The sequence below is a fragment of the Medicago sativa genome, chromosome 6 (genome assembly GCF_051527215.1).
Source record: "Medicago sativa cultivar Bolivia chromosome 6, Bolivia_mono, whole genome shotgun sequence".
Taxonomy (NCBI): domain Eukaryota; kingdom Viridiplantae; phylum Streptophyta; class Magnoliopsida; order Fabales; family Fabaceae; genus Medicago; species Medicago sativa.
Window position 1 is genome coordinate 22,101,560 of NC_140754.1, and position 16,038 is coordinate 22,117,597.

General features: G+C 32.9%; 2 protein-coding genes across 2 annotated transcripts; both read left to right on the forward strand.

Moving 5' to 3' along the window:
* Positions 1-4,539: 4,539 nt before the first annotated feature.
* LOC146913720 (uncharacterized) lies at positions 4,540-6,462 on the forward strand. The gene is made up of 3 exons (XM_085720974.1): positions 4,540-4,642; positions 5,276-5,944; positions 6,089-6,462. The coding sequence occupies exons 1-3, from the start codon at positions 4,540-4,542 to the stop codon at positions 6,460-6,462; spliced, it is 1,146 nt and encodes a 381-aa protein (XP_085577100.1).
* Positions 6,463-10,647: 4,185 nt separating this feature from the next.
* Positions 10,648-12,210, forward strand: LOC146913721 (F-box/kelch-repeat protein At3g23880-like). Its single transcript, XM_085720416.1, has one exon. The coding sequence runs from the start codon at positions 10,713-10,715 to the stop codon at positions 11,997-11,999; it is 1,287 nt and encodes a 428-aa protein (XP_085576542.1). The 5' UTR covers positions 10,648-10,712; the 3' UTR covers positions 12,000-12,210.
* Positions 12,211-16,038: the final 3,828 nt, after the last annotated feature.

Consider the following 16,038-nt stretch of genomic DNA (forward strand, 5'->3'; position numbering starts at 1 on the left):
TGTATAGTTTCGTGTTAATTAATGGTAATGTAACTAATAATAACTTCAAAAATTGCTCTTAGAGTTTAATGTGCTTATTTTTCTCTGTCTATCTCTTCCTTTAAAATCTAGTCTATATGGTATATGCTTCCTTTATGGCTACCTGGTTTTGTTGAAGTGAAATTAACCATTGTTGATGAATCATTAGTAGCATTGGTTTTGGGTGCACATCATTGCAAGTTACTCTTAGATATGGTTTATTAATAAGTCTTTTTTTTTTTTTTTGAGAGAATGGTTTATTAATAAGTCTTGCACTATTGTTTATATATGTTTAAGGAGAATATAATAGTTAGAATCAAAGTGAAAATTCTTAATTGCAAGAGTGGCTTTATGCTTCTTTGTTAGGAAAAATTTCTTTTATTCTTATTATAGCAACAAAGATTTTTTTCTTAATGACAAATGTTAGTATGTTAATTAGCTTTCTCCTTGCCAGGACGCTTTATGCTTCTTTGTTAGGAAAAATTTCTTTTATTCTTATTATAGCAACAAAGATTTTTTTTTTGAATGACAAATGTTAGTATGTTAATTAGCTTTCTCCTTGCCAGGACGCAATCGCAACCAAGATAGCAATTGTGTACGATACTCAATGAAAACCGTACAAAGTTTACCCCCATGTATGGTATTTTATTAAGAAAAAGGTTTAGGTTGGACTTGTATCGATAAAACATGAATTTAGCATTTTCTTAGGTAATATGCTTTAATTCTTTCTTAGCATTTGGGTTTTGTTAAGAACATTTTGAACTCTATGAATTAATCCCTAGTTGCGATTTCGATAAACAATTTAGCGCACATCAAATATAAATTTCAGATTGAGTTAAGGATCCGGTGGAGGTGGTGGATGAGATTAAAGCTTTATCGTGTTGATGGGGGTTGAGTAAATTTAAAATAACGAGGATAAACCTATATGAGTGGCATTGGAATCCTTGTATGTGATGTTGTTATGTAGTTTAGGAAGGTTTGCTGCTGAGTTTTTCGATTCCTGTCCTGTGGCAGCTCTTTCTGTTGTATGTGCATTCTTTTTGTTACCTGAAGTAGTTACATTTTCATAACTCATTGATTCATTGTATGTTTCTTGGATTCCAAGTTTTTGATTGTTGTTTCCTTGGGTTCAGTGGTTTTCTTGGACAAGATTCTCCTTGTGTTTACATTTTTGAACAAGAATGCCTTTTCAGTAAAGTTCTTGTTGGAGACTTGAAATGGTTTGGATCTGTTTCATTGTATGTTGCCTTAGAGTTTCATGTGCTCATTTTTCTGATTCCCTTCCTTTGAAATCTAGTGACCTCAAACAAAACATAAGTTGTCATAAAGACGGAGCAAGGTGAAAATAATAGTGTCTGGTAGCATGGGAAGTAATTATGTTGTCTTAGAGTTTCCTAGTGCTCATTTCTCAATTTCGAGGCTTCCAGAGCTTAGTTTTGCAGAGCGGCTTGATGCTGCTTCGATAGGGATTGCTTCTTTTTCTTATTTTTATCTTTTACCGGAACATTGGTAAATAAAGATTTATTTTATTCTTATACAGCAACAAAGATTGCAATTGCGCAAGACACTTGATGCAAACCTCGCGTAGTTTACTACTCCATGTATGACATTTGATTATAAAACTTGAATTTGGCATTTGCTTAGGTAAAATGCTTGATTAGCATTTGGATTTTGTAAACAAAACTTTGAACTCTATGAATTAATCGCTAGTTTCGATTCAGATAGACCATTTAGCGTGCAACTACTATAAATTTCCGATGGAGTTAAGGATCCGGTGGTACAAATAAAATATAAGGAAATTGATACGCCTGACTATAATCATGCTCATGGTATGAGATGTATAACTATTTTGTACACTCTGAGAAAATGTAGGGACTCTTATGGTCCAACAGTGATTTCACTTTCCCTTCTCCAAGTAAGATTTTGCAATTTCTCTAACACAACACCATCTAAAATAAGTAACCACTTTTCTCCCTTGTTTAGTGTCGTCTCACTTTCACCTGTTTATAGGCTAAAAAATATTTAAAGAGTGTTAAACTATATCGTATATAGGGTTAAATATGATTTTAATATCTATAAAAATATTCAAGTTTTGTAGTAGTGCCAGGCTGCATTTCTACATGCCTCAAAAACTTACCTATAGTAACACAAAGTATAACCTCACTTTATTGGAGGATAAAATACTACATTATAGTCCACAAGGCCTGACTCAACTAACAAAAATGTCTAAATAGTTAGGCAGGTGTTTATCGGTGTTTTTGGTAAACAATATAGGATGATTTTGATTTTTACCATAATATCATTTTCTATTTTCCTTTTTTTTCTTCCAATTTCTTACTTTGCTCCAACATAACTTTGAAAATGTTCTTTTGATTTATTAAGTGCTAGGAAAAGAGTTTTTAAACACGAATTTATAATAATTCATCTGTGGATGTTACTTGCTAAGAATAGGACTAGTTTTACAGTCAAAAATCAAATATTGAATCGCAATGCTAGCTGATAAACCTAAAAGTGCACGTCTTTATTTGCATAATAAAATGATATCGATCTCACAGTAACTTCTGAGTAGAAACTGTATTTTTCTAAGTTGTTGATGTTTGAAGCTTTGATGATTTTGAGGGTCAAAATTTTTCTTCCAAACACTTCTTCATCCCTTTCATCAAGAGGTTCTAGATTTAGCTTTTGCCTTTGTGAAGGATTAAATAACCTTTTTTAATGTGTTAACGATTTAACTTTCTTGATTGATGTATGAAATTGAAAAACTACCAGGACCATCAAGTTTCTTAGGCTTTTAATTCTTCGTTTTCTCATTAACAACCTTTGTTGAAGTCTTTGTCTTGCTGTATTCGAGTTCTTTCTTTTTTTAATCTTTCTCTCTCCACTAGATTCTTCTAATGGATATTTCATAGAAAAATTGCCACTTATAAATTTGATTCAATTTAAAACATTATGCTTCTAATGCTTTACCATGTGGAAATATGTTGTATAAGTGACAAAAGTTATTCTCCCGAGAACTAATTTTGGTAGATTAGTTTAACTTCTTAGAAGAAAAAAAATCAAAAAGTTTAAAAACTAAAGGAAATGAAATGTATTGAAAGAGATGAGATTTGGAATTATAGTTATCTAATCTTTGTTAATTGAAAATTAAAAATATATGGATAAATAAAAATTGAAGGCTTAAATGCACTTTTATTTCCCCTATTTTATGTTAGCAGAAATTTTAGTCCCTCATTTCCAAAAAAAATTGGTCCACTCTCATTAATGAAGTAACGCTTGATTGACAAGTCTTCGTTGGAATAAATGATGTTACTATTATGATCATTTATTCCAACTAAGACATTTGAGTCAATCATCATGTCATCATTAATGAAAGTGGTACTCCCTCCGTTTCAAAATACATGTCCAATTTTTGCAATGTGCACTATTCCCTTGACTTACTTTGATCATACTTTTTAACTAATGTATAAATACAAATGTTAGCATGTAAGATGTTGTTTGATTTGTCTCGACAAACATTTTCAAAATATTAAATTTTTATAATTTTTTACTTTAGATAATTAAATATATTAACGGTCAAAATTGTGCATTGGCATATGTGAAATGATTGACTTGGACATGTATTTTGAAACGGAGGGAGTACATCACTAAGGGAAGAAATTAAAGGATTGATAGGGTTATTAATTTAGCCTAACTTTAAAGATTTGTTCTATCGTAAAAAGACGTATTTTGAATTTGTAGGTTCGAAGTTCGAACCATTGTCTTTCGAGAGGTAAAAGTAATTTCTTTTTAAATGAAAATATAGACTGTAAAAAGATAAATGCTAGCAACACACATTCTAACACACACTTTTCAACACATTCTCTTTGATTGGTTAAAATTTAAATGGGACCCATCAAAGTTATAAGGGACCTACATGATTTTTTGGGACTCATGTGAATTTAACCAATCAAAGAGAGTGTTGAAAAGTGTGTGTTAGAATATAAGTTGCTAGCATTCCTCATGTAAAAAATTGAGCATTGATAGGTTGAAATATATAGCTGGCAACCCACCCTTATACACCCCCCAAATGGTAGGGTAATTTTGATATTTCAACACTTAATTGAGGGCAATTTTGTCAAAGCACATATAAACCTTATAAAAAAAAAATAAAAAAAAGGCCCAAATAAAATCAGCACGTTTTCTCTTCATCTCCCCTCATCGTCCCTCTCTCCTCCACCATCACTGTTGTCGTCCGCCGCTCCCTCACCCTTCTCTCCGCTGTCTCATCACCTCCATGTGGCATACAAACCTCCTCCCACTCTTATGTGGCACTTTTTTTTTTTCTCATCTAAATAAAAAAAGAACAAAAGGTCAGTTTCTCTTCCTCATTTTTTGCCTACTACCTCCACCGTTAATCCACCTTGTCTCCGCCGACCTTGATACCAGATCTCACACCTTTTCTCTCTCTCTCTCTCTCTCTCTCTCTCTCTCTCTCCCCTTCTCTCTTCGGCGACGGAATCAAGGTCACCGGAAAAATCAAAGATGGCGGCAGTTTATAGGATTAAGGGAACAAGGAAGTTACCAAGTAGCAAGAACGGGAATAAATTGGCCACTAGAAAGATCAAAGATGGTGGCAGTTTATATGGTGATCGGAAACATAGAGAAAATGGGCAGAGGAAAGAGAGGATGAGAGATAAATAGTGTTGTTTTGTCATTTTGTCTTTTCTCCTTTTTTACATTTCATTTTATTTTTAGTTTTTTATTGTATTTTTGCCACATAAGCATGTGTATAAAGGTAGGATGGAAAATAGGAGTGTCAACCTAACATAACTCTAAAAAATTATAGGTTATTTGGTCATTTCACAAAAATTAAGACATGTAATTACTTTTGAGTGAGAAAGAGAGATTATAAGTCATTTTACAAAATAATATTTCATTAAAATAAAATAAAGAATTGAAAGAAGAGAGATGCATTGTTTGATTTCATGTCCGTTTTATCAAACTCACATAAGCTCCTTACTTCTGGCAAACCTAAAGTTTATCACATACATTCCTCTATTTGGGCTGGCATGAAGTAAATGGTTAATATTGTTAACATGCATTTCACTTGGACAATTGGAAATGGAGTTAAAGTGTCTTTTTGGAAGGATAGATGGTTATAGAGAGACCGATAATGGATATTTGGCAGATTCCTGCAGATTTACATCATTGTTTAGATATGACAGTCTCTAACTACATCATGGCTCTTGGAATCTAACCTCTTATTTCAGAATCAAAGATAGTGCTCTCACTGATAAGATATTCCATATCACTCTTCTTATTGACCCCACCGAGGATAGGCTTATTTGGACCGCTTCCACTGATGGTGCCCTGTCCAATAAGCTTGCCTACTCATCTATGGTCAGCCATGGTACTAAGGTTCATTGGGACAAGCTCATTTGGAACTCCTACGTTCCTCCTACTAGAGCTTTCATAAGTTGGAGGCTCCTTCATGATAGGCTCCCCACTGATGAAAATTTGAGGAAAAGAGGTTGTTATATAGTGTCCATATGTTGCTTTTGCAGGAAACAATCTGAGTCCTCCAATCATATTTTCCTCCATTGTCCGGTTACAGCTCAGCTTTGGGATTGGCTTAGCAAGGGTAGTGGTCAGCATATGGATCTCACTTCTGGTCTCTCTCTTGTTCTGAGTAGTGTCGGAGTTGGTGGCAAATTGGCGCATCAGATTGTTAATTCTTCTATTCTTCATACCATATGGTGTATTTGGCTTGAAAGAAATAACAGATATTTCAATGACAAGCAGTCCACCATAAGCACTATGCTCAATATCATTCAGTCAGAGGTTAAACTTAGTTTTCATCTTGCTCTTACTCATGGTGCCGCTGTTATGGCTGATCTTAGATTGTCTCAACTGTTTGGTATTCCTTTGAATTCTCAGGTGCCTCCCTGTCTGTCATTGGTTCCCGTCTGAAGTGGGATGTATTAAATTTAATTGTGATGGTTCTGCTTTTGGGACCCCCCTTGCGGGTCCATTGGTTTTGTTTTAAGAGATTACAAGTCTACTTTCTTAGGCGCTTTGGTTCATAACATAGGCTATGCCTCTCCCCTTAGGGCAAAATTCAATGCTTGTATGGTAGCCATTGAAAAAGCCTTGGAGTTACACTTTACCGACATTTGGCTTGAAACTGATTCTACCATAGTCGTTAAAGCTTTTCACTCCTTTGAAGGTATCCCTTGGCGTTTACAGGCCAGATGGGCAAATTGCTTGCGGTTTTGTAAGGGAATCCATAGTAGATGCTCCCATGTTCATAGATCGGGGAATCTGGTGGCAGATGCTCTTGCTAAGAATGGTCAGGGGCTTGCTACACACTCTCTGCAGTGGTGGGACGCACTCCCCTCTTTTGTTTTACCTTTTCTGTTTAGAGACAACATAGATTTATCTGTTAATAGTCCTTCTATGAACTGATTGTACACAGGTTGCAGGCCTTTTCATGCTCTTTTATAGCATTCTCTATTTGATCAAAAAAAAAAACTCACATAAGCTCCAGCTTAGTTGCTTCGATAAGTCACGCCATCATCAAATAGATGAAATAGTAAACAAATATAGAATAATAAATAATTCATGAAGTTATTATGCTAAATTTGGGGTTTGGATTAAATTGATATGTTGTTGTGAATTTTGCGAGAAATGTGTCATAATCATGGAAGTTGTTGTTTAATTGTGGATTGGGTTTAATGATTTGAATTTGTAAAGTGTTGTTGCAATGAAATGAAGAGAATTATGTTGTTGTTGTGTTGTTGTTGATGAATTGAAGATGTGAGGAAGTTGTTGTTGTGGCTGCATACTTAAGAGTAAAATGAACATTCTAAAAATTTAAGTAGACATTTTTCATGTTCTATCGATTAAAATTGATTGACAATGTTTTTTTCTTAAATGACTAAAAACCAAGAACATATTTTACAGGACTAATTTTTTTTTTATATATTTATAGGGACCAAATTTCAGTTTTAGATCATAATAGATAATTGAAATCTTACTAGTAAAGGAGAATCAATGTCCTTGAAATGACCATGAGCCCTCTTAACATCAACAGGATTAAGGGATGCAGCCACAACCTTGATCAGCACTTGATCTTAGGATCAAACTTTAGAACATCTTCTATGTTACCATATTGAGAGTAAACCCAAGTTCTAGTGTGAGATGGAATAATAAGTGTGCTTGTCATGATCACTTTCCTATCAAGAGTTTTAATAGAAAAAAAGATAAAAGAGTAATTAGAGGAAATATAGATAGGACGGGACTTTGAAAGTTGAACTTTGTCTTGTTGATTCTTTTGTGATGATGCCGGTCAATTTTCGCTATTATTTATAGGTAGGATAGTGTGTGTGTGTCTATATATATATATATATATATATATATATATATATATATATATATTGGATTATCATGATATTGTACGAAGTTTCCTCTGCCGCTTAGCAATGATTCTTCATCGAGAAACTTGTGGGTTACACAAGATGAATTCTTCCTTTCCAATCGAATTTCGTCAATATACATGAGTCAGGAATCAAGCCCCTGACCACATGCTTACGGGGAGATGGGATGAGTAATATGTTACGATGCAGGAATCATTATAACCCATGTTCATTTCACAATAATAAGACTTCATTATTCCTTTTTTTGTACTTTTGGCGAAATTCATTCAAGCATGCATGATAAGATGATTTAGGGGCTAAGTTCATGAAGTGACCTTGTTATTTTTTTTTCTAGCAAACTTGAATCGACAGTATCATTTTAAACAATGGAAATGAGGGGATAAGAGGAACATTCAATTTTGTGGTATGCATATTTCCTCAATTTTGTTCTCTCGAGTACAATGTACTTCGTACGTTTGATTTACATATTTATAAAAAGAAGTTGTTATCAAATAATTATTAATCTCATTTTCTAAGGTCGTATATTAATCATATTATTTTATACGTACTCTCTAATTAATACTATGTTCATCATTCTCAATTCAATATATATTCTATGATGAATTAGTACAATGAAACTGTTGTTTTTGGATTTCCAAACTGTTGTATTTGGATTTCCAAATTCTATTATCTACCGAAGTTGTTACTAGGTTGAGTCACGACCAGGTCGCTCTCTTTAAGACGTTTCGTGGCACTACCCAAAATTGTGCAAGGTAGACTATCAACCACGCCGCCTCCAGGATAAAACAAACCCAGCTACAACTGTGCGGTTAACTACTGCACCGTAGGAAACCGTTCGAGAATTACACCTTCAAATATGGTACTAAGACCACTCTTTAATACTGAAACCACTTTAATATGGTATTATTACCATTCTATTATGGTGCTAAGACCACTCAAATATGGTGTTTCCACCATTCTAACCTTTAAGTTCTCCAAACTATCAATATGGTACTATGACCACTCAAATATGGTGTTAACACCATTTCTCCTCAAATAGAAAAATATTGTTATAATATTTATATAACGTTAAGATCATTGTTGATTCCGACGGGACATTATTATTCCGAATAGGGTCTATGATCTTAAAAGTACTCTTTATTCCGAAGGGACATATTTTACCGAAGGGACTATGTTTTTAAGACCATTCTTAATTAATCCAAAGGGACATTAAACCGAAAAGGGACTATGGTCTTAAGAACACTCTTAATTCCGAAGGGACAGAAAGGAGTAGAAAAAGGAGAAGGACTTGTTAAACAAGTCGAAGGAGGGAGAAGAGATGAAAGACTCGTCAACACAAGTCAAAAAAGGGAGAAGAGAGAAAGAGTTCCCGACAACTCAATGAAACTCTTTGGTGTGTGGAATGCACTGTGTGAGCTCTCTCTTTATAGAGAAAATTCACAACTAATAAGTGAGAAACTTTAGGAACAAGTAATATGAGAAACTTTGGGAACAAGTAACATATTACTTTGCGATTAAGTAATTCACATATTAGATCTAGTACAAAAATATCTTAATTGAGTACTAAAATATATTAAATTTAGTACAAAAATATATTATATTATGTACCAAAATATTTTAGCAAAACTTGGGGACTAAGAAAGCACTTTCTAATAATGATTAAATTAATTATTTAATTTATCATTTCCAAATAATAAAATATATATCAATATATATTTTTTCTCTAGTGCTTATGTACCCCCATTAATTAGAGGTACACCCCCACTATATAAACACTACTAATGTGTGTGTTCCATCCGATGTGGGACTTCCACTTTTTTCAATTCACACAACACTAGTTCTACCCAACATGGGAATTTGTGTTTAGTCTTTTTACTCAATTTCGACACATGTTCCAACAATCCCCCACTTGAATTTAAAAAATGGTTTCATAAATAACGTCAAAAAACGTCTCCATAAGATTTGCTAGTAAACAAAGGTGTCGCCTACAACTTGAACCTTTGCATAGCGAGTAAAATTCTGATTAACAAGAGTTGCTTACAGCATTGAACTCGATGAAAGACTCGTCAACACAAGTCAAAAAAGGGAGAAGAGAGAAAGAGTTCCCGACAACTCAATGAAACTCTTTGGTGTGTGGAATGCACTGTGTGAGCTCTCTATTTATAGAGAAAATTCACAACTAATAAGTGAGAAACTTTGGGAACAAGTAATATGAGAAACTTTGGGAACAAGTAACATATTACTTTCCGATTAAGTAATTCACATATTAGATCTTGTACAAAAATATCTTAATTGAGTACTAAAATATATTAAATTTAGTACAAAAATATATTATATTATGTACCAAAATATTTTAGCAAAACTTGGGGATTAAGAAAGCACTTTCTAATAATGATTAAATTAATTATTTAATTTATCATTTCCAAATAATAAAATATATATCAATATATATTTTTTCTCTAGTGCTTATGTACCCCCATTAATTAGAGGTACACCCCCACTATATAAACACTACTAATGTGTGTGTTCCATCCGATGTGGGACTTCCACTTTTTTCAATTCACACAACACTAGTTCTACCCAACATGGGAATTTGTGTTTAGTCTTTTTACTCAATTTCCACACATGTTCCAACAGAAACTTAATAAGACTAATATAGTAAAAGTAAAATTATATCTCTTTCATTTTTTTTTCCACACATGTTCCAACAGAAACTTAATAAGACTAATATAGTAAAAGTAAAATTATATCTCTTTCATTTTTTTAAGAGGTATGAAATGCTCAAACAAATCATATATTATAGAATGGAGTGAGAAACAATTATACAAAAAGCTGTGAACTTTTTTAGTTAGTAATTAAATTTATGCTTCTGCAATGGATAAATAATTTTTAAAATAAATGTTAAATATGTTTTTATGAACAATAATTAAATATATTTTTAATCTATACAAGATACTTTTCTATCAATTGAGTAATTTTGGTGAAGATTTTTCATATCTATGTTTAGTCTCTAGCTAAAATCACGTTGCAGAAGACTAAAAATTGATGAATAAGTTTTAAGAAGAATGCAATGAATAATACATAAATAGCTTTAGAAACTTGAAACTTAAGAGGCTTATTTAGCAATTTAAGCAATTTAAGAGGCTTATTTAGCAATCATCTAAAATTCTTGGTTGGTTTCTCGAAATTCACTTATAGTTCATAGCCCAAAATGCATATATAAAAACTCTTCTTTTATTTTGAGGTTAGGGTTAGGGTTTCAATTCAATAGTGTCAACCATGAGGCAATCGTTGACTCTCTCCACAACATCATCACCATACCCTAAAAGAAAGAATCACCACAAAAATGTTGTGTCAACCTCCATAAGAAAACAAAACTCTTCTGTCCCCCTCGGCCTGTTTGCTCTCTTATCACTCGATTTGTTGTTAGAAATCTTGTACAGGCTCACTGTGAAGTCACTATTGATACTCAAGTGTGTCTGCAAGCCCTTGAATTCCATTATTTCCGATCCTAAATTCGCCAAAGATCACCTTCGATTGTCACAAACCAGCCATTACCACCTTGTCATATGTCCGATAAGGTACTTAGATGATGAGTTCTTTCTTTATGATTACCGACTTGCATCTGTTCAGAAACAGGATTCCTTCGATGGGATTACAACCACCTTCATGCTGGAGACAATGCTCAGATTCCCTATAAACCCTGAAGAAAGTGATGTTCTCATAATTAACTCTTGCAATGGCCTCATTTGTTTCAAAACGTCCTACGAGGATTCCAATAGTGATCTGGTTGTAGGTAATCCTTCTACTGGGAAATTCAAGATATTGCCACCTTTGGAAAATCTACCTCAGGGTAAATCTAAAACTGGTTACAGCATCGGGTATGATGGTTTTAGTGATACTTACAAAGTAGTTGCTGTTACTTGTTATCGATTTCATAAATCTGATTTATTTTGCAAAACTCAAGTCAGGATTTATAACTCAAATACAAATTTTTGGAAAAGGATCGCAGACTTCCCTTCTAAAATCATGAGTAAACCCGGTTGGTATGACGGGATATTTGTAAGTGGCACCATTAATTGGGTCATACCACGGGATCAAGATAATGACTCTTCATGGGTCATTCTTTCTCTTGATTTAGGAAATGAGTCTTATGAAGAGATTTTGCAACCCAATTTTGGTTTAGATGAACCTCTAGAGATCCTCAACTCTGGGATTTTTAAGGATTGCCTATGCCTCCTTGCTCACACCAACACGTTTTTGGATATTTGGGTTATGAAAGATTATGGAAATAAAGATTCTTGGAATAAATTTTTCAATGTCTCGTTCGAGGAACTTGATTATACTTGTTGTGTGTTTGTCAAACTGGTTTATATTTCTGAAGAGGATGGCCAAATGTTCTTGGAAATAGAAGAGGAATTACATATTTACAATTACAAGAATCGTACTGAAATAGAAGATGAAGAAATAGAAGATGAATTACAAATAGAGATTCCCCGGTTTTACGACCTCCCTTCTTCTAGGTTTACCTCTAATGTCTACGCTGAGAGTCTCATATCACCTTGACCTACATGCTTAGCTATCTTGGCTCTCTAAGATTCTTCTCAAGTGTTTTTGTTTGTTATGTCATTTATTTTTATGTTGGTTTGTATCAGTTTTTGTTCTGACTTTCTAGTTCCTTTGAAATTTATTGATCTTTTATTAATATATTTAAACTCAATTATCCACACTTGTACGGCTATGAGACACCTAGCTTGCAGTTTCATTTGGATGTTAACCTCGAAATCGCAACACAACTAAGGCTTTTTACGTTTCTTCATTATCATAATTATTTTCATTTTACCCTAGTAGTGTGATTTTAAAGTTTTCATTTATGACTTCTTCTGGCATTACTGCAATGAAAAGAATTTTTCTTAGGGTTGGATGTACAATGCCATTTGAAGTGTTGACCTTTATCATATTTTGAACTTCATAGTTTTGCTTTATATTCGTCAACTATTTTCAAGGTCTTACCGATTCGTTCTTACTCAAAATACTGCTTTCATTTATGTATTATCAATGTAAGAATACCAACTAACAACAAAAGATAGTCATCAGTCAGTGTAAGAATGTAAATGATTTGCTATGTTTTAGTTATCAAAGATTCTCCTCATATCTTTTTTAATAAGTCTTTTTTTTTTTTTGAGAGAATGGTTTATTAATAAGTCTTGCACTATTGTTTATATATGTTTAAGGAGAATATAATAGTTAGAATCAAAGTGAAAATTCTTAATTGCAAGAGTGGCTTTATGCTTCTTTGTTAGGAAAAATTTCTTTTATTCTTATTATAGCAACAAAGATTTTTTTCTTAATGACAAATGTTAGTATGTTAATTAGCTTTCTCCTTGCCAGGACGCTTTATGCTTCTTTGTTAGGAAAAATTTCTTTTATTCTTATTATAGCAACAAAGATTTTTTTTTTGAATGACAAATGTTAGTATGTTAATTAGCTTTCTCCTTGCCAGGACGCAATCGCAACCAAGATAGCAATTGTGTACGATACTCAATGAAAACCGTACAAAGTTTACCCCCATGTATGGTATTTTATTAAGAAAAAGGTTTAGGTTGGACTTGTATCGATAAAACATGAATTTAGCATTTTCTTAGGTAATATGCTTTAATTCTTTCTTAGCCTTTGGGTTTTGTTAAGAACATTTTGAACTCTATGAATTAATCCCTAGTTGCGATTTCGATAAACAATTTAGCGCACATCAAATATAAATTTCAGATTGAGTTAAGGATCCGGTGGAGGTGGTGGATGAGATTAAAGCTTTATCGTGTTGATGGGGGCTGAGTAAATTTAAAATAACGAGGATAAACCTATATGAGTGGCATTGGAATCCTTGTATGTGATGTTGTTATGTAGTTTAGGAAGGTTTGCTGCTGAGTTTTTCGATTCCTGTCCTGTGGCAGCTCTTTCTGTTGTATGTGCATTCTTTTTGTTACCTGAAGTAGTTACATTTTCATAACTCATTGATTCATTGTATGTTTCTTGGATTCCAAGTTTTTGATTGTTGTTTCCTTGGGTTCAGTGGTTTTCTTGGACAAGATTCTCCTTGTGTTTACATTTTTGAACAAGAATGCCTTTTCAGTAAAGTTCTTGTTGGAGACTTGAAATGGTTTGGATCTGTTTCATTGTATGTTGCCTTAGAGTTTCATGTGCTCATTTTTCTGATTCCCTTCCTTTGAAATCTAGTGACCTCAAACAAAACATAAGTTGTCATAAAGACGGAGCAAGGTGAAAATAATAGTGTCTGGTAGCATGGGAAGTAATTATGTTGTCTTAGAGTTTCCTAGTGCTCATTTCTCAATTTCGAGGCTTCCAGAGCTTAGTTTTGCAGAGCGGCTTGATGCTGCTTCGATAGGGATTGCTTCTTTTTCTTATTTTTATCTTTTACCGGAACATTGGTAAATAAAGATTTATTTTATTCTTATACAGCAACAAAGATTGCAATTGCGCAAGACACTTGATGCAAACCTCGCGTAGTTTACTACTCCATGTATGACATTTGATTATAAAACTTGAATTTGGCATTTGCTTAGGTAAAATGCTTGATTAGCATTTGGATTTTGTAAACAAAACTTTGAACTCTATGAATTAATCGCTAGTTTCGATTCAGATAGACCATTTAGCGTGCAACTACTATAAATTTCCGATGGAGTTAAGGATCCGGTGGTACAAATAAAATATAAGGAAATTGATACGCCTGACTATAATCATGCTCATGGTATGAGATGTATAACTATTTTGTACACTCTGAGAAAATGTAGGGACTCTTATGGTCCAACAGTGATTTCACTTTCCCTTCTCCAAGTAAGATTTTGCAATTTCTCTAACACAACACCATCTAAAATAAGTAACCACTTTTCTCCCTTGTTTAGTGTCGTCTCACTTTCACCTGTTTATAGGCTAAAAAATATTTAAAGAGTGTTAAACTATATCGTATATAGGGTTAAATATGATTTTAATATCTATAAAAATATTCAAGTTTTGTAGTAGTGCCAGGCTGCATTTCTACATGCCTCAAAAACTTACCTATAGTAACACAAAGTATAACCTCACTTTATTGGAGGATAAAATACTACATTATAGTCCACAAGGCCTGACTCAACTAACAAAAATGTCTAAATAGTTAGGCAGGTGTTTATCGGTGTTTTTGGTAAACAATATAGGATGATTTTGATTTTTACCATAATATCATTTTCTATTTTCCTTTTTTTTCTTCCAATTTCTTACTTTGCTCCAACATAACTTTGAAAATGTTCTTTTGATTTATTAAGTGCTAGGAAAAGAGTTTTTAAACACGAATTTATAATAATTCATCTGTGGATGTTACTTGCTAAGAATAGGACTAGTTTTACAGTCAAAAATCAAATATTGAATCGCAATGCTAGCTGATAAACCTAAAATTGCACGTCTTTATTTGCATAATAAAATGATATCGATCTCACAGTAACTTCTGAGTAGAAACTGTATTTTTCTAAGTTGTTGATGTTTGAAGCTTTGATGATTTTGAGGGTCAAAATTTTTCTTCCAAACACTTCTTCATCCCTTTCATCAAGAGGTTCTAGATTTAGCTTTTGCCTTTGTGAAGGATTAAATAACCTTTTTTAATGTGTTAACGATTTAACTTTCTTGATTGATGTATGAAATTGAAAAACTACCAGGACCATCAAGTTTCTTAGGCTTTTAATTCTTCGTTTTCTCATTAACAACCTTTGTTGAAGTCTTTGTCTTGCTGTATTCGAGTTCTTTCTTTTTTTAATCTTTCTCTCTCCACTAGATTCTTCTAATGGATATTTCATAGAAAAATTGCCACTTATAAATTTGATTCAATTTAAAACATTATGCTTCTAATGCTTTACCATGTGGAAATATGTTGTATAAGTGACAAAAGTTATTCTCCCGAGAACTAATTTTGGTAGATTAGTTTAACTTCTTAGAAGAAAAAAAATCAAAAAGTTTAAAAACTAAAGGAAATGAAATGTATTGAAAGAGATGAGATTTGGAATTATAGTTATCTAATCTTTGTTAATTGAAAATTAAAAATATATGGATAAATAAAAATTGAAGGCTTAAATGCACTTTTATTTCCCCTATTTTATGTTAGCAGAAATTTTAGTCCCTCATTTCCAAAAAAAATTGGTCCACTCTCATTAATGAAGTAACGCTTGATTGACAAGTCTTCGTTGGAATAAATGATGTTACTATTATGATCATTTATTCCAACTAAGACATTTGAGTCAATCATCATGTCATCATTAATGAAAGTGGTACTCCTTCCGTTTCAAAATACGTGTCGAAGTTCGAACCATTGTCTTTCGAGAGGTAAAAGTAATTTCTTTTTAAATGAAAATATAGACTGTAAAAAGATAAATGCTAGCAACACACATTCTAACACACACTTTTCAACACATTCTCTTTGATTGGTTAAAATTTAAATGGGACCCATCAAAGTTATAAGGGACCTACATGATTTTTTGGGACTCATGTGAATTTAACCAATCAAAGAGAGTGTTGAAAAGTGTGTGTTAGAATATAAGTTGCTAGCATTCCTCATGTAAAA

Bases quoted from the DNA above. Each gene is read 5' to 3' on its own strand.
- LOC146913721 (XM_085720416.1), top strand. From the start codon at position 10,713: ATGAGGCAATCGTTGACTCTCTCCACAACATCATCACCATACCCTAAA.
- LOC146913720 (XM_085720974.1), top strand. From the start codon at position 4,540: ATGGCGGCAGTTTATAGGATTAAGGGAACAAGGAAGTTACCAAGTAGC. The intron at 4,643-5,275 runs GTGATCGGAAAC...TCAGAATCAAAG, and splicing joins AGATGGTGGCAGTTTATATG to ATAGTGCTCTCACTGATAAG. The intron at 5,945-6,088 runs GTCTGTCATTGG...TTCATAACATAG, and splicing joins GAATTCTCAGGTGCCTCCCT to GCTATGCCTCTCCCCTTAGG.